The sequence below is a fragment of the Eumetopias jubatus genome, unplaced genomic scaffold (genome assembly GCF_037043125.1).
Source record: "Eumetopias jubatus isolate StellerSeaLion01/CBP00866 unplaced genomic scaffold, mEumJub1_p1.0 scaffold_2, whole genome shotgun sequence".
Taxonomy (NCBI): Eukaryota; Metazoa; Chordata; class Mammalia; order Carnivora; family Otariidae; genus Eumetopias; species Eumetopias jubatus.
The window spans coordinates 39,013,515-39,035,051 of record NW_028274808.1 but is presented as its reverse complement, the minus strand read 5'-3'; the positions used below and the strand labels follow the sequence as shown (position 1 = coordinate 39,035,051).

At 49.5% G+C, this 21,537-nt stretch overlaps 1 protein-coding gene across 1 annotated transcript; it reads left to right on the top strand.

Moving 5' to 3' along the window:
• Positions 1 to 7,439: 7,439 nt before the first annotated feature.
• Positions 7,440 to 19,918, top strand: PLAT (plasminogen activator, tissue type). The gene is made up of 13 exons (XM_028124078.2): positions 7,440 to 7,505; positions 8,361 to 8,403; positions 10,284 to 10,421; positions 10,809 to 10,919; positions 11,457 to 11,631; positions 12,304 to 12,395; positions 13,617 to 13,791; positions 14,302 to 14,387; positions 15,749 to 15,944; positions 16,059 to 16,195; positions 16,355 to 16,495; positions 17,342 to 17,508; positions 18,805 to 19,918. Exons 1-13 carry the CDS (start codon positions 7,443 to 7,445, stop codon positions 18,961 to 18,963), a joined length of 1,683 nt encoding a protein of 560 aa, XP_027979879.1. The 5' UTR covers positions 7,440 to 7,442; the 3' UTR covers positions 18,964 to 19,918.
• The last annotated feature ends 1,619 nt before the right edge of the window (positions 19,919 to 21,537 follow it).

Below are 21,537 nucleotides of genomic sequence, written 5' to 3'. Positions count from 1 at the left end.
CAGTTTCCTTATTTTTCTAGCCTAATGTCTCTGGTTTTTAAACATCCACGTGGTCTGCATCAGACGGGCCTTATCAGTAGCAACAACAGCCTGGTCTTCCAGCTGTCTCGGGCGCTAATTCCAGCTTCTTCTGAGAGTCCAGAGTGGCCCTGATGTAAATAGGTCCTGGAAAGGCAAATTAAAAAAAAAAAAACCCACATTCAAGATAGGATAAAAGACACCACCTCATATCCAGGAACTAATGGCTCCTGTTAATACTGGTCTGTGTGTGTAGATGAAAGGTGTGAGCTTTTATATCAGTTGTAAAGAATCCGGTGGCAGGTTATCACAAGATGTCTGCATGATCTAGGAAACAGTATTTGGGTATTAATGCTTGACCACAATGGGGAACCCCATAGATGTTAGCATCTTTCTGCCTTGGTAGCTTTCGGTTGTTTTTCCAGGGAGAAGCTGTTAATGTTGGTGCTCCCGTTATTGAAGGACACTCGTGACAGTACGGTTGACCTTACCGTGCATGGGCCATTGCGTCGTAGGGCCTTTGCCTGCTTCTTCTCTAATCGCCGTAGTAATTCAGCAAGGTGGGAATGATTGGCCCATTAGAAAATCCAGGAAACCACAGCAACCTGTGTGTCAGGGTTGTGTCATGGAACTTGAAGACTCTAGAGGCTATGCCCCTTGCCCTGAGACATGCTGCCCCTCCCAAACAGCAACTCTGAGCGCATTAAAAACATTACGGTCCAGCATCAGGACATAGGAAGGAGTGGTGGAAAGTGTCGGCTCGAGTCCCGACACCACCTCTCACCACGTGTCTTGCCTTAGGGCCAAGGCCCTTATGCTTTTTTGAAGTTCGATTCTCTCTGTAGAAACAAGAGAATACTATTGCCTTAAATGATTCAAGAGTTGTAAAAGGGTTTTGTAAACTCTGCCTGGGAAGTGGTAGGTACTCAAATGCCTGTGGAGCAAGGGGCATTAATCCACACACAGCTCTCACAAACACACTGTAACATTGCTTTCCTGCGAGCCCAGGAAAATGTGGACACATTCAGTAATGATACAAGGAAAGCTTCTGATCAGTTTTCTGACTCATGGGTGTTGAAATCTGGAGGTGAACTGAAGAATTATCAAAGGATTGCGTATTTCGTTGCTTTGCAGTGATGTTGGCTTCAGGGAGCGGAAGGAACACAAGGAACTACCTTTGGGCTTAAGATGAGACACTGTTTTAGAGGAACATCGGATTGCAGGGTTTGTTTAAATTCAAACTTTGGGTTTAACATTTTATTGCACTGACTAATTGCATTGGCGTTTGTCAGCTGAACCTTGTTTTTTCTTCACAGGGTAAAAAGTTTATTAGGAAAGGGTTTTTGTTTTTATCCTAAAAGGAGGCAGGATGGATTTCTGTTTTCCTAGACCCATAACCAGCTCTCCCTTATTTCCTCCTAACAACCAGGATTACCTGGCAGAGGGTGGCCAGGGAGTAGATGACAGTGCTCAGTGCAGAGTTTTCAGAGCTGCCAGGTTAATTTCATGTAACTCAGGCACAAGTTGTCTGCCTATGGTTTGACGATGTTTCGGAGAGGATTCTGCCCTAAGTAACTAGTGAGATGGGAGGGAGCTAGGAGAGGATTCTGTTCTCTTCACCTCATTGGAATGGATCAAATTAGGTAAGAAGCAGACTCTTCCTCTCTTGTCCCCTCATTATTCAAGAAGAGAGAAAATAAACTTTAACACACAGAAATTTAAGTACTGAAAAGTTAAGAATTGCCTACATGATGGCAGTTTCTGAAAATGGTTTTTATTCTGACAGCACGGCCTCTGTAAAAAGCAAGACCTGTGTGAGCAAGACCGGGGCTAAGAGGCTAGCGGCCCCTGTCCCGGGCTCCGTCTGGGACCCGCAAAGGTGCGCTTTTGTGGGGTCCCTGCCTGTGGGGCAGGCTTCCTCCTGCCATCTTACCCCCTCTCTTGTCCCGACTCTAGTGAAATGCCTTTGCTCTTCCAAGGAGTTCTGCCTTGGACCATTTCTTTTCTAATTTGTTGGCATCCATTCTGGGCCACGGTGGTTGTGGAGTGGAAGGAGGGTGTTGTTTGTTTAAAGCCATGAGTCACTTTAGAGTATTGGTATTCTTGGAGACCGACTCTGTCTTACTCAGATTTCCAGAGAGAAGCTTTGCAGAGCAATAATAACCTGAGACTCTCCTTTACCCAGAGATTAAGGTAACAAACCTTGCACAGGGTGTAAAATTTGATCATAGTATCAACTTCCTTTTGTCTTTCCCTTGCAATTTCCAGTCTCCTCTAGCTTGCTCCTATTTCTGCCTTTTTCTTGCTGGCAAGAGTAAAAACTACAAGTCCTTGAGTTCTATACCAGCTGGGGCAATTGCATTGTTTGTACCTAGAACCACAGAACTTGATTGACTGTGTTTGTACAGTTCTTCTATTGCAGATCACTTTCACACATGTGGTTGTGTTTAAATAAAAGTACTTAGACGCATTTTTAAGTGTTTCACAGTTGATACCCATTATATCATTTGTTCTCACAACAGCAGAAACCACAGTGTGTTAGCCCTGGAGGAAACCTCGAGAGTTTGGTTTTGCATCCCTGGGAGCTGATTTTATGTCTCAAAATATAGGCACTTTTGGGAAAGGCAGCATATCAATTTTTACTCAGTCATTCTAACCTTATGTGAATGAGCATATCAGTCCCTTTCCGAAGGGCAGATTTTTTTTTTTCAAAGATTTTCTTTATTTGACAGAGTGGGGGAGCAGCAGAGGAAGAGGGAGAAGGATGCTCCCCACTGAGCAAGGAGCCTGAGGTGGGGTTTGATCCCAGGACCCTGGGGCCTGAGATAATGACCTGAGCTCATGACCTGAGCCGAAGGCAGACGCTTTAACTGACTGAGCTACCCAGGTGCCATCCCCAGAGGGCAGATTTTTAAGGGGGAAGATGGAGAAAGTAGGGCAGTTAAGCGTCCGACTCTTGACTGCAGCTCAGGTCATGATCTCAGGTCATTATCTCAGGGTTGTGAGATTGAGCCCTGCATATGGGCTCGGTGGGGAGTCTGCTTGCGATTCTCTCCCTCTGCCTCTCCCTCACCCCCCCCAATTCGTGCACGCACGCATGCATTCTCTCTCAAATAAATAAATCTTAAAAAAAAAAAAAAAAAGGACCATGTAAAGGCACTGAGACAACAGTTCATGTACTTTCCCCCTGGTCCTTCCCCTAGCTGTCCTGCTGCCGTCCCAGCGGCCTCACCCAGTGCAGACTCCACAGCTATGAATGGGTGCCCATCAATCAGCATGCCCCCATGTTACCACTGCAGAAACAAACCCTGAGTTTCTGGCTAGCGTGACCATTGATTTCTCAGCCACAATGGCACACTTCCTTGGCTCTAGCAGAGTAACCCCCTCCCTGGTTACCAGTCCATTGTTCCCGTTCTTCCCTAGAACAGTCATCACTCACGGTTGTTCAGAGGGGCCAGGGAAGAGAGCCACTCCAGTGCCGTCGCCAGCAGGACCCAATGCAGCTTCCAGACAGAAGGTCAGAGATGCTCTGGAAGCAGATGAGGCTTCCGCACGCAGACATGCAGGCTGGGTCCCACACAAGGATTCCTGCCCATGCATCCTTGAAATCCAGGCCATGCTTTATTTGCCAGGCCCTGTGTCCTGGTTTTTGGTTTTTTAATTTGCACAGATTCTTTGTCAATTTGCCAAGCTCTGTGTCTGCTGAACTCCATCCACCAGAGAGGGTGCCTTTTGCAAATTTGCAGAAATCAACTCTGTGTGCTAGCATGGGCCTGCCAGTGCTGGGGCCCCGGGATCTTGGGGACCATGGGCCTTGTGGCCGTTCCACTGTTAACCCTCACACAGCGATGTTTTCAGGGATTCAGGGATTCCAGTCTAACAAAAGTGAGACATTCTGGTGGGTTTCCTTCCTTCCTTCCTTCCTTCCTTCCTTCCTTCCTTCCTTCCTTCCTACTTTCCTTCCTTCCTTCCTCTTCCTTCTTTTCTTGCTTTTTTAGTTCTCTGACTCTGGGAAACTATGAAATAGAGCAGAAGGAAGAGGCCACAGAGAAAAAATAACAAGTCGTCTTTGTATTTATAGAATGAGCCTAGAAGGACTTCTTATACTCACTCCGCACATCTCACCTCCCACCCTCCTCACCGTGAGCACAGGGTGCTTCTGCCTTTGGCGGCAGCCCGTGCTTCATGGTGTTGGAGCCTGTCCTGGCGCTGGCTGGCCCCACGGACAGGGAGTCTGAGTCCCTGTTTCTGGTATTCACTTTGTTCTTTGTCCAGGCGCTGCCCCCAGACCTCTACACCCACCTCTTTAATGAAGGCAAAACAAGGACACATTTTTTCCTCCTCTCTTCCTTCTCCCTTGTCTTTGGACTGCACTGCTTGTCTGCTGGCGGGATGACTCATTTCTTTGTCATCCTCCTACCCCATTCAGCCTGTCCAGATGCTCTCATTGCCTCTGTGCAGCGAGATGGAGCTATAGCCTTGTTTGAGATTGTCACTGGATCGGCTCAAGGCCCAGCAAGGCCCCCAAAAGTGGAGGAAGATAAGGGCTAGTCGACTGAACAGAGACCGTCTCTCACTCTCCCAGGAGCAGAAGACAAAAATAGACTCCTTTGCCCCTTATGCCCCGGAGTTACCAAGGGTTTTCACATGATGCAGCTGTGGGAGCCACAATGGAAGCCCTAAGTCATGCTCTGCCTCCCCGCCTGGTCCCCCTCCCCCGTTTGTCCGGGGAATGCAAATGTGTCAATACTGCACTTCTTACTTGGCAATTTTCCAACATCTAGAATTGTGTTCCAGTTAGAAGGACCCAGAGGTCCTTTTTTTTTTTTTTTTAGGACCCTGAATTCTTGAAATAAAACAGTATCTTGGTGGGCATCCAGAGGAAAAAAAAAGCAACCCCCCCCCCTACCGCCACCGCCCACCGGGGGCTTAGGCTAATGAGTTTATTGAAAGGGCTGGTTGGTTTGACAGGCAATGCTCAAGTTCCTTGTTGATGGGTGGCTCATTTACTCATTCATTGCTTCAGAATTTCTTCATAAATCCCTGAGAGCTACCTCAAGGCTTGGCCAGGATAATAAAGGATGGGACAATCTATATGCATATGTGAAATAGGATTAACATCTGGAGGAAGAGGGGGAATGCATTTAAGAAGATCTATTTTAAAAGGTTATAGGAAATGGGATGAAATTAAGAAGGGAAATTTAAGAGGGGTTTTGGGAAATTTTGAGAAAGAGGAAATCCAGAGCAGTTCCCTGTGACCAGAAGATTCCACCAAGTGCTCTTGTTTCCGATGGGCTCAACTCCCCACTGCTCTCTTCTGAAACTTCAAGAAGCCTGTGAACAGTAGCAAGCTTCCTCCTCCCAGTAAGAAAAAGGCCCCCAAAGAGCACACCCTACGTGGCCTGCTGCCCAGTGGGGGGGCCTTGGCACTCCAAATTAGAACAAAGGCAGATTAGATCCTGCCTTCTTTCTGTTTCCTTCACAATGGGGGAGGGGGGTGGGGGCGGGCTGTGCTGGTTGGCAAGCTGGCCCTCTGAGCCTGGCCTCGTTGGAATCCTGTCAACCAGCCCCCGCTGCTCCCTCCCCTCAACCCTGGCTCCATTTCCCACCCCCTGCCTGTCCCCAGCAGCCCCAGAAGAAGCAGTGGGGCATAAAGAGTCCTTGCGCCCCCCACTCGCCCTCTCTTTTTACCCTTGCTCCAAGGGGGGCCTGTGGCCAGTGAGGGGATGGGCACTTCCAACAGGGAAGTTCTTTGCAAAGAAACAAAGGGGACAGAGCCAGGTCAGGATGAAAGTTTTGGAAGCCTCTGTTCTGACAGGGCCCTTGAGGATCCTTGCGAGGGGGGAGGGGTGGGACCCAAAGTTGTTGTGACTGAAGGGAAATGACTCAAGGGAAGAAATGCCCTGATTTAATTCTTGTGGACAAAGGAGTGAGTGGGCCTGCCAGACCACAAAATAACACCCCGACCAACTAACCTAGTTTAAGCTGCAGAGGGCAAGATCACTGGGGAAACTGGGAATTTGGGGTCCAGGAAGATCTGAGTCTAAAGACCAAAAGCCAGATGCCTCTGTTCCTTTCTGCCAATTTGCACTTCCCTGGGCCTGTCTATAAAATAAGAGACAGACCTTCCAAGGGAGCAGTGGAGGGCTGGAGGGGCAAGAGCTGGGGCAGAGGAGCATTTCCTGTGTGGGACAAGGAGGCGTGGAAGTTCTAAGTGCAAGAACTGAGATTATCGGAGGTAGGTTGGCTCTGCGAGGTGCCAGTGGTAGAATCCCTATGGTGTCCTCTGAAAAAGTTTCAGAAGGGACATTTCTGTGGTTCCACCTAGTTGACCCCAGGGCAGGAACTCACTTTGAGCAAACCAAACTGACACTGGGTCCCCGGGCTGCCAAGAAGCACCAGGGATGGTCTCACTATTCAGCCCACAGAGAACTCCGGGCAAGACGATCTCCTAACCACCTGTGTCTATTGATGGATGAATAGATAAACAAGATGTGGTCTATACAGACAATGGAATCTTACTCAGCTTTAAAAAGGGAGATTTGGAGGCACCTGGGTGGCTCAGTTGGTTAAGCATCCAACTCTTGATCTCAGCTCAGGTCTTGATCTCAGGGTCATGAGTTCAAGCACTACCTTGGGCTCCATGCTGGGTATAGAGCCTACTTTACAAAAAAAAAAAAGGAGGAGATTCTGACACATGGCTCCACATGGATGAACCTTGAGAAGAGTATGCAAAGTGAAATGAGCCAGTCACAAAAGGACATGTACTCTATGATTCCACCTATATGAGGAACCTAGAGAGTCATCATATGCATAAAGACAGAAAGTATTCTACTTCCTAGTGGTTGCCAGGGGAATGGGGAGTTATTGTTTATTGGGTGCAGAATTTCAGTTTGGGAAGATAATAAAGTTCTGCAGAGGGATGGTGGTGATGCTTGCATAACAGTGTGAACATGCTTAATGCCACTGAACTGTGCACATAAAAAGGGTTAAGATGGTCAACTTTATGTATTTTACCACAATAAAAAATACATACAATTAAAAATATCTTCTAGGGGTGCCTGGGTGGCTCAGTCCATTAAGCGTCTGACTTCGGCTCAGGTCATGATCCCAGGGTCCTGGGATCGAGCCCGTCGGGCTCCCTGCTTAGTGGAGAGTCTGCTTCTCCCTCTCCCTCTGCCTGCCTCTTTGCCTACAGTGCTCTCTCTCTGTCAAGTAAATAAATAAAATCTTTAAAAATATCTTCCAGACATCGGTGGCATTTCCTGCCATGGGACCTGATGCTGGAGGGACTGGCCAGGATCAAGTCATAGGTTCTTGACCTTTCCATACTCCTTGATCTCTCGATCACACGATGAAGTTTTTTTTTTTTCCCCCTGCCTCTTCCAGAATTTAAGGGACACTCTGAAGGAACGGTGAATACAATGAGGAGAGAGCTCGTGTGCGTTCTGCTGCTTTGTGGAGCAGCTCTCACCTTGTCCAGCCAGGTAGGAGGGCAGTTCAGGTCTGTGCCCCGAGCCTCGAGCCCGCGTACCCTCAATGGACTCAGGAGTCCCAAAGTGGTGTTCTGTCAGAGTGCAGAGGTCAGCAGTTACGGAGCGCAGTACACACACTCCTCTCTGTGTAGGATGCTCAGGATTCAGGCGCAGAACCCCAGGCAGTTCTTCTGACTTGGGCAAATAGTACTTAATCCTACTCCACTGCTACTGCCTGCCTTCTTTGGAGCTGTTTTTAAAGTATGTGTTTGAATTCATCCATAAAGCATCTAAAAAAGGTGGCGCACACGTCGTGAGCCCTGGAAGCTGGCAAGCTGACCTAGGCTGCTTACTATCTACTTGGGATGGAAGCCATACTACGGACATGCTCTCTAAAAATGCCCAGCGAGCAAGGGCACCATGGAGGGCCCATTGAGAGTACCTTGCACAGTGAGGTTTTAGAGGAGAGAGTTGGAGGGGACGGAGGGGGGCTACAACTCCACTAACCCCTTGCGGCTATTTAAATTTAGAATTAAATGCAATTAAAAATTCAGTTCAGTCGCACTAGCCCCATTTCAAGTGCTCAGTCACCACATGTGACTAGTGGTTACGGTATTGGACAGCACAGGTATTAAAGATTTTCATCACTCAGAAAGCTGTTTTGGTAGCACTGCTCTAGAAGGGGAGGACAAATTAGAAAAGAAGGCAAGAGGTGGACATTGCACCTGGGGCCAGCTACCCGAGGGGGAATCTTCAGGGCAGGTGGCATCTGACTGGGGGTGTGTAGGCAGTCTCTGGATCAACCATGTTTATTCCTAACACGCCCAGCATGGGCTGATCCTTCCTCCACCCCTGGTTGCTTTGCAGGAAATCCACACCCGATTCAGAAGAGGAGCCAGATCTTACAGAGGTAAGGTGAAGCTGAGGTGGAAGGGGGTCTATGGAAGCAGGAAGCAGAGTCAGGGCTTAGGAGCTCAGGGTGCTCTAGGCGCTGTCGGGGATTTATCTTCCACCACACCCAGCTTATGTAAGCTGTGTGAAGGTGAAATTTTGCAGGGTGATTCTGTAAAGATGCCTGCATCACCCCCCAGCTCTTACTCATTCACCTAGTTAGCTAAGGCCAGGTTCTGAGAGAACAGGAACAGGCGTGCCCTCAAGGAGTCCGGCTGTCAGGGAGTCACAGAGCTGGTGGGAGCCTGCCAGCTCAGTGGCCCGAAGCCCTGTTACACAGGTGACAAGACAGAGCCAGAGATTGAGCAACTGGCCCAAGGCCACACCGAGACCAGGCCGCAGCGGCACTGGTCCTCCGGGGTCCTTTTCTGGGCTGTGAGCCCCATCCTGCCAGAGTCCACCTGGCATCTTTGTTAACTGCCATCTCTGTGCTTCCACATCTTCTGGTTGGTCAAACCGGCGTAACGAACCTGGGTTACCTCACAGAAGTCCCACAGGTGTGGAAAGACTTTTCACTCTAGAGTCGACTTTAGAAACCTGAGGAAATCGCCGTGAGCATTAGGTAGGATTCCAAAAATAAAACATGCTCGCAGCCAGATTGTCTTGACTCTGGTTGGAAGAACTCTTGGGCCCAACTTCACATCTAAAGCTACCAACTTAGGACCCTCATTTCTTGTCCTTCATGACCTAGTTCCTTTGGCTCTGGAAGGCTTTGCAACACCTCTTTTAAAGTGGAAGTATGCTGTAACTTTTTTTTTTTTTTGAGAGAGCGCGCATGCGCACACGCGTATCTATAGACACGCACGCGCGCACACACACCCACATACATGCAGGGTGGGGGGAGGCGCAGAGGGAGAGGGAGAATTTTCAGCAGGATCAGCGAGAGGCCCAATATGGGGCTCAATCTGAGACCCTGAGATCATGACCTGAGCCAAAACCAAGAGTCAGATGCTTAACTGACTGAGCCACTCAGGTGCCCCAACGCTGTACTCTTAATGCCTTTGCTGTTGGATAGCACAGCATTTCCGACAAGGGTATCCAGGCAGGGGACCCTCAAAAGAAACAACAGTATTATTTACAGCGAGCATGTGTCACTTCTTTAATTCATGAAAAGTTAAAGATTTCTTAAGTTGGCATTCTGGTTTGCAAACAGAGAGAGGCAAAGAAGGCAAGAATATCAATGCGAGTACTTAGACCGTTTTCATTAAATCAGAAATACTGGTGAGAGCAGCACATTCCCCACACAGACTAAGATGTCAATTTTCTTTCTTTTGGGCTAGCAATGCATCATTTCAGTGTGGTAACATTCATGTGGATCGATAACTCTGGTAGGCAATTATATACATGTGCATATTTCTGATGAATTAAAATGAAAAATTAGGGGCGCCTGGGTGGCTCAGTCGTTAAGCGTCTGCCTTCGGCTCAGGTCATGGTCCCCGGGTCCTGGGATTGAGCCCTGCATTGGGGTTCCTTGCTCAGCCGGAAGCCTGCTTCTCCCTTTCCCTCTGCCCCTCCCCTCCACTCCTGCTCTCCCTCTCTCTCTCTCAAATAAAATCTTTAAAAACACACACACACAAAATATAATGAAAAAGTAGAGTATTACTTAGTAAATGCATTTTGATAGATAAATTCTTCCAAGATGAGGGCCCCGCCAAGGAAGAACAATAAAAGCGGTCTTTGGTGACAGATTCGCAGGTGTGTGCTGTCTTTGGGCCGGGAGCAGGGAAGGGATGAAGGATGGGTTGTATGACAAGTGAGTGAGGGACTCAGTAGGACCTGCGGTGGGGCGGCACCGTTTGGGGCTCGTGCCCTCAAGAGGCCGCCTGTCCCTCGTTCTAGTGAGTTGCAGAGACGAGAAGACGCAGACGCTGTACCTGCAGAACGAGTCGTGGCTGCGCCCGGGCCTGCGGGGCAACCGCGTGGAGTACTGCCGCTGCGTGGCCGGCCGCGCGCACTGCCACTCGGTGCCCGTCAGAGGTACGTACGCGCGCGCCGCCGAAGCTTCCAGCACCCGCGCCCGGCTCTCAGGCCCACGCCCCCTGTGTCCCCGGCCCGGCGCGCGCGCAACTTCAGATGGAGGTTACGGGCGTGCTGGGCCTCAGGCTAAGGTGGTGGCTATGAGCCAGAACGTGAGACTGTGACCTGGGGCCCTCGCCTTCTCCTGCCTGGCCTCAGCTTCCTCGTCCGTCAAATGGGGAGAATGGGCGTACCTACCTCACGGTTTGCTGTGAGGAAGAAATAGCTCCTTTTGTAAAGCAACGAGAATAGTGCCTGGCTGGCAGAGCTTACTCTTAAAATCCTAATTCCTATTATCCTTGGAACTGCCGTGAAAGTGATTGGGGCTGCCTTGTTTGTCCTTGACAGTCTGCAGCGAACAGAGGTGCTTTAATGGCGGGGCGTGTCGGCAGGCTCTCTATTTCTCAGATTTTGTCTGCGAGTGTCCTGAAGGCTTTTTGGGGAAACGCTGCGAAATAGGTGAGTGGTGGGTGGGTGGGTGGGTGGTGTGAGAAGACAGACAGAATCCCAAGTCTTCCCAGAAAGGAGAGGAAGTGTTTGGTGACGGGGGCAGGGTGGGGACAGGGAAGGATCCTCCAGGGGTCCGTTAGGAAACCAGAGCGCTGGGCGCAGCGGGCAGAGCCTTGGGTGCCAAGCTGGGGTCTACCTGGGGGACCCTGGCCACCCCGTGTACCTCCTGCGCCCCAGTAGCTTCGGCAGTCAGCCCGCCTCGTTGGTTTGGGGTGACGACAGAGCAGAAGTGAAACCCCTTTGGAAAACTAAATGACAGAAGGGGGAATGCACTTGGGAGGCGTCACGTGTCCTGTTTGCTCTCTCTCTCTCTTTTTTAAGATTTTATTTATTTATTTGAGAGAGAGAGGGAGCACGAGTGGGATGAAGGGCAGAGGGAGAAGCAGACTCCCCGCTGAGCAGGGAGCCCGGATGCGGGGCTCGATCTCGGGATTTGGGATCATGACCGAGCCGCCCAGGTGCCCCATGTGTCCTGTTTTCAATCAGATGCCAGTGCCACGTGCTACAAGGACCAGGGTATCACCTACAGGGGCACGTGGAGCACTGCGGAAAGCGGGGCCGAGTGTGTGAACTGGAACAGCAGCGTGCTGGCCCTGAAGCGCTACTCGGGGCGGAGGCCCAACGCCATCCAGCTGGGCCTCGGGAATCACAATTACTGCAGGTAAGGGGGCCCCCCTTCCCGCGTGAGCTCGCTTCCCGCTGGTGAGGAGCTGCTACAGCTGGGGACACCACCGGGAGCTCATCAGGCAGCGGGCCCCACGGAAACAGAACAGGCGCCTTCTCTACCGACGCAGTGATGTTCGCAGGCGGCGCCGGCCGCCGCGGGGCTGGCCCGTCTGGAGCATGTGGGCAGGCCCCTGGCTGCGAACTCCCACAGGCTTTGCTGTTGCGGTCTGGAGGCAGAGGTCTTCCCAGCTTTTGCCCCTAAGGCCTTGCACAGACTGGATGGGGCTACCACATGATAAAGGATAATCTCCTTTACTTCAAGTCCGCTGATTGTGGCTGTTAACCCTAGCTACAAAATCTCTTCATGACAGCACCTAGATTAGCGTTCGATTAGATAACTGGGCACTCAGAGCCAAGTTAACCCATAAAACTAACCGCCACAGGCCAGCCCTTGTCAACATGGCTTCTGTGCGCACCTCCTTAAACCATACTTAGTCTCCAAACAGAGACAGTAGCTAAGTCACATTTCCACCCGACATGATCCAGCTCCCCCGTGCACTGCCGAAAGCTCACTGACCTTTTCCCCGGAAGAGGATGCAAAGTCTTTGGGTCTCAGAGGGAGGCTTAACTTGGCACCTACCCCGGCCTTCCCTGGCTGCTTTTTCAGAAACCCGGACAGGGACTCAAGGCCCTGGTGCTACATCTTCAAGGCGGGCAAGTACAGCAGTGAGTTCTGCAGCACGCCAGCCTGCCCCGAGGGTAAGTGCTGCTTGCCCACCTTCCCCGGCAGCGTCCCCGGAAGTAGACTCTAGGAGGACCAAGCTGATTGTGTTTCTATAGCTGAGGACACTAAGGAGTGGGCTGGTGGTTCATCATTTTGGTTGCAGAGGGAAGAACATCAGGAGACTTAGGTCCTCACCCGGGCCTGGCCTCTAACTAGCGGTTGGACCTTGAGCTGGCCTCTTTACCCCCGCCCGGGTCCCCCATTTCCTTGTGTACAGAGGAGAAGGGGGGCCGCGTTGGTGGTTTCCAGTCCTTTTGAGGATGAATGGAGATGCTCCCTTTTGTGATTGATGGGCCTTTTTCTCAATCTCTCTCTCTCTCAAAGATGTTTAATATGAGAAGGTTTTCCAAATTTAAAAATACTAAATTATAAAAAAGCACTATGAATTCTGTGGTGCTTTTACAAATAATGATATCCCAATAGTATAAAAAATGTGTTTTAAAGTTCTAAATATTCATATAAAATAATAATGTGCCTTCTGCCTACAGGTAAGTCTGACATACCTGTGAATTTGAGGACTCTTTATAGTAATTCTAAAGCATCCTCTCCCCTCCCAGGATCGGTAAATTGGGACTCACTAGTCTAGGGGGCCCTAAAGATTGCTTTAATTATGCTGTTTATAGTGGTACACTCTGCCAGTTTTAAATGGGGAGAAAGGAGGCTAAAATGGGGCAAATCGGTGAAAATAGGCAGCATCCGTACGTCCATATTCTCTCTTCCTGCTCAAGCCCAATAAACCCTTCAGAGCACTGGCAGACAAAATCTGAGAAACTGGGGCCTCTGACATGTCCCTCCATTGAAGAACTCTGGTTTGCCACAACCTGTCAAGTATAAGCAAGGAAACCCCCGTTTACTTTCAAAGCAGCTCCAGCAATAATCACTACTAATTGGGCATAGGCCCTTCCTGCCGAACGTGAACAAACCCTCAGGATCTCTCAACACAGCAATCCAGGCAGCCACATCCAACCGATGAAAGTTGGCCCACCAACTGAAAGCCATTTACCATCCCTATGTAAAAGGCCTTGAAGGAGGAGGAAAGAGGGGAGGTGGGATGGTATCTCCCCCCTCCTATGGGCAGGCTAAGTGCCTTCATCCTCTCAGGCCAGCAGCCCCGCTCAGGCCCTGTTGCAAACCCCGACTCGCCTGCGGTAGCATTTAATTGGTTTTGTTTCAGTTTGAGATTTCTTTTGTTCCAGAAAAAAATGAGGACTGCTACTTTGGAAAAGGGTTAGCATACCGTGGCACCTCCAGCCACACTACGTCTGGTGCCCCCTGCCTCCAGTGGAATTCCATAGTCCTAACAGGCAAGGTCTACACAGCGTGGAAGACCAATTCTCAGGCACTGGGCCTGGGCAACCACAATTACTGCCGGTACGTAGCACAGGGTCCGTGGGGTTCATGTCTGGGCAGAAGGCAGGACTGGGACGTGGGATAGGAGATTTCATGCCTAAAGTTATATGAACGACCCAGAACCATGGATATTCTCTAGTCACACCTATTCACTTGCTAGAATAACACCTATTATAAAGAGGGAAGTTCACCAGTTTGTCAGCCCACATCCCACGTTCGAGGTGCTGTCCCATAGCCACTTAGTTCTCATCTGTTCTGTTCTTGTCTGGCTCCTTTCTCCCAGGGAATCATAAGACTGTCCTCACAGCACAGCTCACAGTCCCTTCCAACATCCCTGTGAGAGGGGAATGTTGTGTTGCTGATAGAAAAAATTAAACTTGTTTTCCTCTGGTGCGATCTTGGACAGAGCCATGTTCAGAACTCAGGCCCCTCCTTCCCAGCTCATTGCTTTGCCATTGGCTTACTGAGCCTCCTTATGCTCTCATGTGGCTTCTGATGTGCTTGAAAACCTTAAACTCTCTTACCACCTAGGAACCCAGATGGGGATGCCAAGCCTTGGTGCCACGTGCTGAAGGACCGCAAGTTGACGTGGGAATACTGCGACGTGCCCCAGTGCTGTAAGGGCTGGCCCTTGGCCACCTCCCACTGCCCAGCCCCCCTTCTTGACCATTTCCTCTGCCACTTCCTGTGTCTTCACAGCTGTCTGGTTCAGACTGCATAGTTCCCAGATTTTCAGGAAGGCCGTGGTGGGGAGGGGCTTTCCATGACTGAAGCAATGGTGGGATGACAACTCTTCTGGCCAGGTGTTCACGTCCCACGCACGAGTGTGACACAGAGGGGCAAAACGAAGGAGAAGAACTGGCCAGTTTCTCTTAGAATTCATTAGGCTCTGAACGTCTCTCTCCAGATGCCTTTATTAATGATCGATGATGAGGTCGTGGTGAGAGCATGGAGGAGGATAGCTCACGCATATGGCTCCCTAGATAACAAAGTGCTCTCATAGCGTTCTCCCGACAGCGTGGTGAGAGGCGGTCTTCCTATCTTTGGTTTCTGGATGAGGAAACCAGTTCAGAAGTCACATGGCCTGCCCAAGCTCACTGGGCTCTGAGTAGCAGAGCCCGGATCTGATCCCACATCCTCTGACCCCACAGCTGGTACTTCTGCTGTGAACTCTTCCAACCTTTCTCACAGAGCCCGTTTCACACAGGGGACCTGGGTGGGTGGAGGGAGCGGAAGACCGAGAGGAAATTCAAGTTGGCACATTTTGCTAAAAAACTTTAGAAATTGTCTGAGAATGGATTATTATTACTCCATTCCTGTGAACACACATATTAGCCAGAATGTTTCTCAAGGAACATACTATATAACTGGGCAGTAAGACACAAACTACCAATGGACTCACAACCAAGGCCGTGCATGGTGAGTCCTTGGTGAGCAGTATCCGTGAGCCTGCTCAGAGCCTGGTGGGCTGGGAGTGTTAAGAAAGCTCCACGAGCAGGTAGGATTTCATCTAGGCCTTGAAGAATGGGCAAGGTGGAGTAGATGGAAAAGAGATGGGGTAGACATCCTCCAGGAGAGAGCTGCAGGGCCTCGTTATTTCTGAAGCCGGGAGACGGGTGCAGGAAAAAACGGGGGTAATGAAGCATGGCAGAAAGATCCCATTTGGGGTCAGACAAATCTGGGTTCTAATCCGGGGGCCGCTGTGACCTTGGGCAAAAATTTCCCAGCTTCCCTGAAGTTGTGTGGTGAGGGTTAAAGATAGTGTATGTGCAGTGGTTGGTGTGCACTATGTGATCAACAGATGAAAGCTGTGGTTTTCGTTACCGCGGAGACTGTTCTAGCCCTCTCTATAGCCTGGATGCGAGCAGTAAGCCTGTGGAAACTCGGGGTTCCAAGAGAGAAAACCAAGATAGGTGCTCAAGGACCTCACCCAAGGACCGCAGGTCTGATCTCCCTTCTCCGTCCTCTCCTCTCCCAGCCACCTGTGGTCTGAGACAGTACAAGCAGCCACAGTTTCGCATTAAAGGAGGACTCTACACAGACATCACGTCTCATCCGTGGCAGGCCGCCATCTTTGTCAAGAGCAGGAGGTCACCAGGAGAGAGGTTTTTTTGTGGGGGAATACTAATCAGTTCCTGCTGGGTCCTGTCTGCTGCCCACTGCTTCCAGGAGAGGTAGGGACTCCAGAAAACCCAGTCAGTCTCCCTAGACTTTGAGGCCTTGAAACCAGGGCCTGTTAGAAGAAGCCTCACAGCAAGCAGTGCGTCCTAAGGCTCTTTCTCCATTAGGTATGATGCCCACCACCTTAGGGTGGTCTTGGGCAGAACATACCGAGAGGTCCCTGGAGAGGAGGAGCAGAAATTTGAAGTCGAAAAATACATCATCCATGAGGAATTTGATGAAGACACTTACAACAACGATATTGGTGAGATGTTCTGTGCTCCCTGCTCCAGATGACACGACACACACCCACCCATGTGCATCCGCACCTCTGCCTTCCTCCCCCTCCCCTCTCCTTCATCTTCCTCCCCTCCAATCAGACAAGCATCACATGGGGCTTATTCTCTTCTCGCTCTCCTCCCAGTCCTGCTGAAACTGAAGTCGGAGTCGCTACACTGCGCCCAGGAGAGCGACACCGTGCGCACTGTGTGTCTCCCCGAGGCCAACCTGAGGCTGCCCGACTGGACAGAATGTGAGCTGTCTGGCTACGGCAAGCACGAGGCGTGTAAGTGGGAGGAAGTCTCGGCCCCATCCTGTCTGTCTGCAGGACGGCGGGGCGTGCGGTTACTGAGAGGAAAAAGTCATGAGAAGGTTCTAGCCCTGGCTCAGGCACTGATGCTGTGTAAATGTAGGCAAGTTCCCTGCAGACCGAGAACCCATTGTCTGCCTGCCCCACCTCTCGGGGTCACTGTGCAGGTCAAGAAAGGGGTGAAAAGTACAAGTGCTTTAAAGGGCCTAAGATTGCAGGAAGGTTCTGATAAGAAGTGGAGGCGGGTGATTAGGGTGTGGGGCTCTTGCGACTCTGGTCGTGTAGGCCTGAGTCCACACCCTAGATCTGCACCTTGTAGTGGTGGGACCCAGGACGTGGGTTTTTATGTTACACTGGCCCCCTCGCTGGTCACATGGGGGTAGAATTGCCTACCTCCTTAGATTATGAGAATTGAATGATAGTAGGTTAAGCCAGTGGTTTTCAGCTGGGGTGTTTTTGCTGGCCATGTCTGGAGGCATTTTTGCTTGTTGCAACTCAGGATGGAGGTTTATACTAACATTTAGTGAGTCGAAGCAAGGGGGGCTGCCAAACATCTGCAGTGCACAGGACAGCCCCCCTCAAAAAAATGATCTGGCCCCAAATGTCAGTAGCGCTGCTCCTGAGAAACCATGGGCTAAACTCTATAAAATAGCTGGTTTTGTCGGTCAAAATGATATTGACAGTATTTCGTAGGCTTCAACCTCATCGATCTGAAAGCTGGATCCAAATTAACCATTATTAGAAAAATCAGCTTCCTCTTTCTAGAAGATTTACAAGTAACTTTCCCTAAAACTGTAAGATGTTTTCCCTTCTCTGTTTCAGCTTCTCCTTTCTATTCTGAGCGGCTGAAGGAGGCTCATGTCAGGCTGTACCCGTCCAGCCGCTGCACATCACGGCATCTGTTCAACAAAACCGTCACAAGCAACATGCTGTGCGCCGGAGACACGCGAAGTGGTGGGAACCAGGCAAACCTGCACGATGCCTGCCAGGTAGACACAGGGGTCTCGCCCACCCGAGGGGAAAAGTGGTCCTTGGCCCACAGGTTCCTAAGCAAGACAAAGTTACAGCCAGAATGGGTGCATTCATCTTGGTGAGGCGCTGGAGATTCTAGAGGAGGGCCTCAACGAAATAACACAATCGGAGAGAGATCAAAGTTACCCAAACCTAAGAAATCTAAACTGCAGGAAGTGTCCCCATTGTCTATACCGGAAACTCCACCTGATTCAGGGTTTCCTGTAAGCCCAGGCAATTGATCGACTATTGAAGTGATGGGTAAAGCAACACAGACGAAGCAATTCTTGACTTCTGGAGGGGTGGAGAATTGTTGGAGTCTGCCATGTAGGGGGGGGGAGGAGAAGCTGCAGCTTGCCAGGGAGTATGACCCAGATGATTTGTGAGAAAGAAGTTTTAAAAACTCATGTCAGCCCTAGTATGAGGTTTTTCGCCTGGGAAAGCAAACTATTTCAGGCTCTCTGTGTCGGCACCCTTGTCAGAGTCGGTACTTCTATTTCATGATAACAGGGCCCTGGTATGGGACACACACCAGCCTGTGGTATTAGGACCTAAATATAATCAAGGCACCGTTATTGATGAGACATTTTCGAACCTACAGTGTGCCTAGCTCTCCATCGAGGGGCTGGGGGTTAGAGGGGAAACAAAAAGAAGGAAACGGGGCTCTTCCATTGAAGACTTTGTGGGCTTTGTTCTTATAAGGTAAATTATATCAGCATTTTCCCCTCAGTTCCTTGACAACCTTTGTCTTTTTGAATGGTTTCTTCAGAAACCTCAGCTGTAGCCCTAGCTCAACAGTCATAAAAAGGTTGTATGTAAAGTGAAACCATGATCTGCAAGCTTCAAGTTAAAAACAAAAACAAGAAATCATTTTGATTCAATAAGACAATAACAGCCAACAATTACCAAGAGTTTTACAAAATGTCGTGCTTTCTCCCAATTAATTCCCATAACAACCTCCCATACGGTACATAGTATGATCCCTAGCTTCGAGGATAAGAATACTGAAGCACGGTTAGCCTAAGGCCACACAGCCAGTAAGTGGTAGAGTTAAAAGGAGGGTTGTGGCCTGAAATGTCTGAGCAATTATCTCAATTCTGCTTTGCAATGTAGATACAGCGTAATTGTCTACAGGATCAAGATCATCGAGATAAAAATTTCCCTCTCTGAAATTTTGAATAATACAACAATTAGCACTACAGATATTAACCCTAACTTCCCCCCCAAAGAGTTTGTGTTTTTTGCAAACAACTAACCTGTTCTCTCTACTGCAGGGTGACTCGGGTGGCCCCTTGGTGTGTATGAAGGACAATCGCATGACTCTGGTTGGCATCATCAGTTGGGGCATTGGCTGTGGGCAGAAAGATGTTCCTGGTATATATACCAAGGTTATTAATTACCTAGACTGGATTCAAAACAATATGCGACTGTGACCAAGGACATCCAGTTCCCTGAAATCATGGGAGACCCTGCTTCCTCCACTTCAGAAGACACACTAAGGCGGAGTGCTTCTTTACAGAGCTGAGCCATCACACAGTACAAGTGGTTGGCAGGGCAGGGGGAACCCATAGAAGGGGGGAGAGGATAGGTTTTAATAGGTACTTCCCATTTTAGAAGTTTTCAGGGGTTAAGATCTGATTTCAGAATATAGTTTGTCAGCCGAGAAGATGGATAAATGCCAACCCCTCCTGGAGTACCACCGTCTAAGGCAGAAGAGAGGAAGGGAGAGAAGCCCAACCTCCTGATCTGTCACCACGAGCAGCTTTATAAATGGGACCACAAAGATGAAAGCATGTCTCAATAGTAAAAAAGTAACTAGATCCTTCAGGAAGGAAGGATTGCATTAGAAATGGAATGTCTATTTATAGTCACAAGGAAGCCCCGTGGGGGTCTCCTCGTAAGGGATGGGCTGGCTGGCCAGATCATGTTTCTCAACACCACCTTTTAAATCAAGTATTTGACTTTTCCCTTTCTCCACTTTACAGCTCTTGGAAGGAAATCTTTTTGTGTACAGTGTAAATCTTTTTTTCTTTATAATAAAACAGGAGATTTGTATCATTTTAGTAACTGATAAACTGGGCTTTAGTATATTTATATCAATCCGTTTTAGTTTTTACTTTGTTGCCACACCCCTGTATTATACTGTGCTGAAATAATAAATTCAGATTATTTTTCACATATTTTCCCAAATCAGAGTGGGATAATTTTCTTACACTTGCAGTATCTCACAGCTCATTTATTCTTGTTAGTCATGGTCACATTTTAAAAATCATCTCAGGGTGCCTGGGTGGCTCAGTTGGTTGAGCGGCTGCCTTCGGCTCAGGTCATGATTCTAGAGTCCTGGGATCGAGTCCCGCATCAGGCTCCCTGCGCGGCGGGAAGTCTGCTTCTCCCTCTGACCCTCCCCCCTCTCATGTGTTCTCTCTCTCTCATTCTTTCTCTCAAATAAAAAAAAAAAATCTCAAATATTTCCTTTCATTCATTTGGCATGTAGAGAATACTCGCTGCATACAAGGCAACGTGCTAAGTGCTGTAGACAGTGGAAAGGGGGAGGAAGGCAGTTCTCGGTTTGACAGGAAAATAAGATAAATACCCGGGTAGAACAGAGATGGGTCACAAAAACAGCGGAGAGAAACTTTTACTTTTCAGTTGCAGGAAGTATGAGAGAATCTTAAGGGAAAACAGAGGTAGGGCTTTCAAAAATTGGGCGAGATCTGGACTGGTGGGGAGGAGGTGTGGGCAAGGCACCCTTGAGACCGGGAATGTCACTGCATGGAAATACAAGAGATCTGGAGAGGAAAAAGGGCGGTGGGAGTATGGGGAAGGATTTTGTACAGGTTGTTGGAAGTGAAGGTCATGAAGAATGTGGGTAGGGGGGCGCCTGGGTGGCTCAGTCGGTTAAGCGACTGCCTTCAGCTCAGGTCATGATCCTGGAGTCCCGGGATCGGGGATCGAGTCCCGCATTGGGCTTCCCGCTCAGCGGGGAGTCTGCTTCTCCCTCTGACCCTCTTCCCTCTCGTGCTCGCTCTCATTCTCTCTCTCTCTCTCAAATAAATAAAATCTTTGAAAAAAATGTGGGTAGGAACTTCGATTTTGGTGCTTTGAATGGCAAACTGAGTTTTGGACTTAATTCTAGGGGCAACACAGAGCCACTGGGGCTTGTGCGTAAGAGAATGAACGGAGCATGCCCCGGGGGAAAAAGAACGCCGAGGGGGATGGAATGAAAGCAGACTGGGTAGGCAGGCCCCGCGGACCACAAGCGCGGTAGTAGGAAGGAGAAGCGAGGGGAAACGAAGAACAGAAGCACGACCTTGCCGGCCAGCATAGCAACACCCCGCTGTTGGTCGGCCTAGAGGCTAGTATTGGCCATTTTCTTCCCATTCCATTTTCCTTCCCTGTTCGTCTGAAAGAATTAACTCCCAGACCGTGGGGCGCCTGGCTGCCTCAGTCAGAAGAGCATACAGCTCTTGATCTCGAGGTTGTGAGTTTGAGCCCCATGAGGGGTATAGAGATTATTTAAATAAAACTTAAAAAAACCATGAATTCCCAGACCAGCCCCCACTAGTATGTTACTTAAGGATGCTGCTTTCTGCTTCTCCTGGGCTTTCTTAACTAGAGCTGCAGCTCCTATCATCACTGCCACCCCAGATCCAAGAATAAATCTGCGGGGGCTTGCTGTTGGACACATGCAGCAGTTTCCTGGAGAGGAGAAAAGGTGGTTGCAGTTGTCTCTATCGAAAGGCTGTGAGAACTGCTCAGTTTAGAGGTTCTTAGAAGAAAAGTACATAGTTTTAGCTCACAGAAGAGACTAAAGCCCACGAGCTTGAGTTAGAGGGGAGCAAAACCCAAACTTCCCTGAAATCCTCAAGCCCCCGGAGCAGTTAAATCAATGCAGATCGCAGAAACTGAAGCCACAGATTCCTCCACCTTAGACCTCTCCCACACAAGTTTCCCGTGCAAGTGGCAGGTTTTATTTGAGATAGAAGAAGTGTCCCTCTGCCATTTTA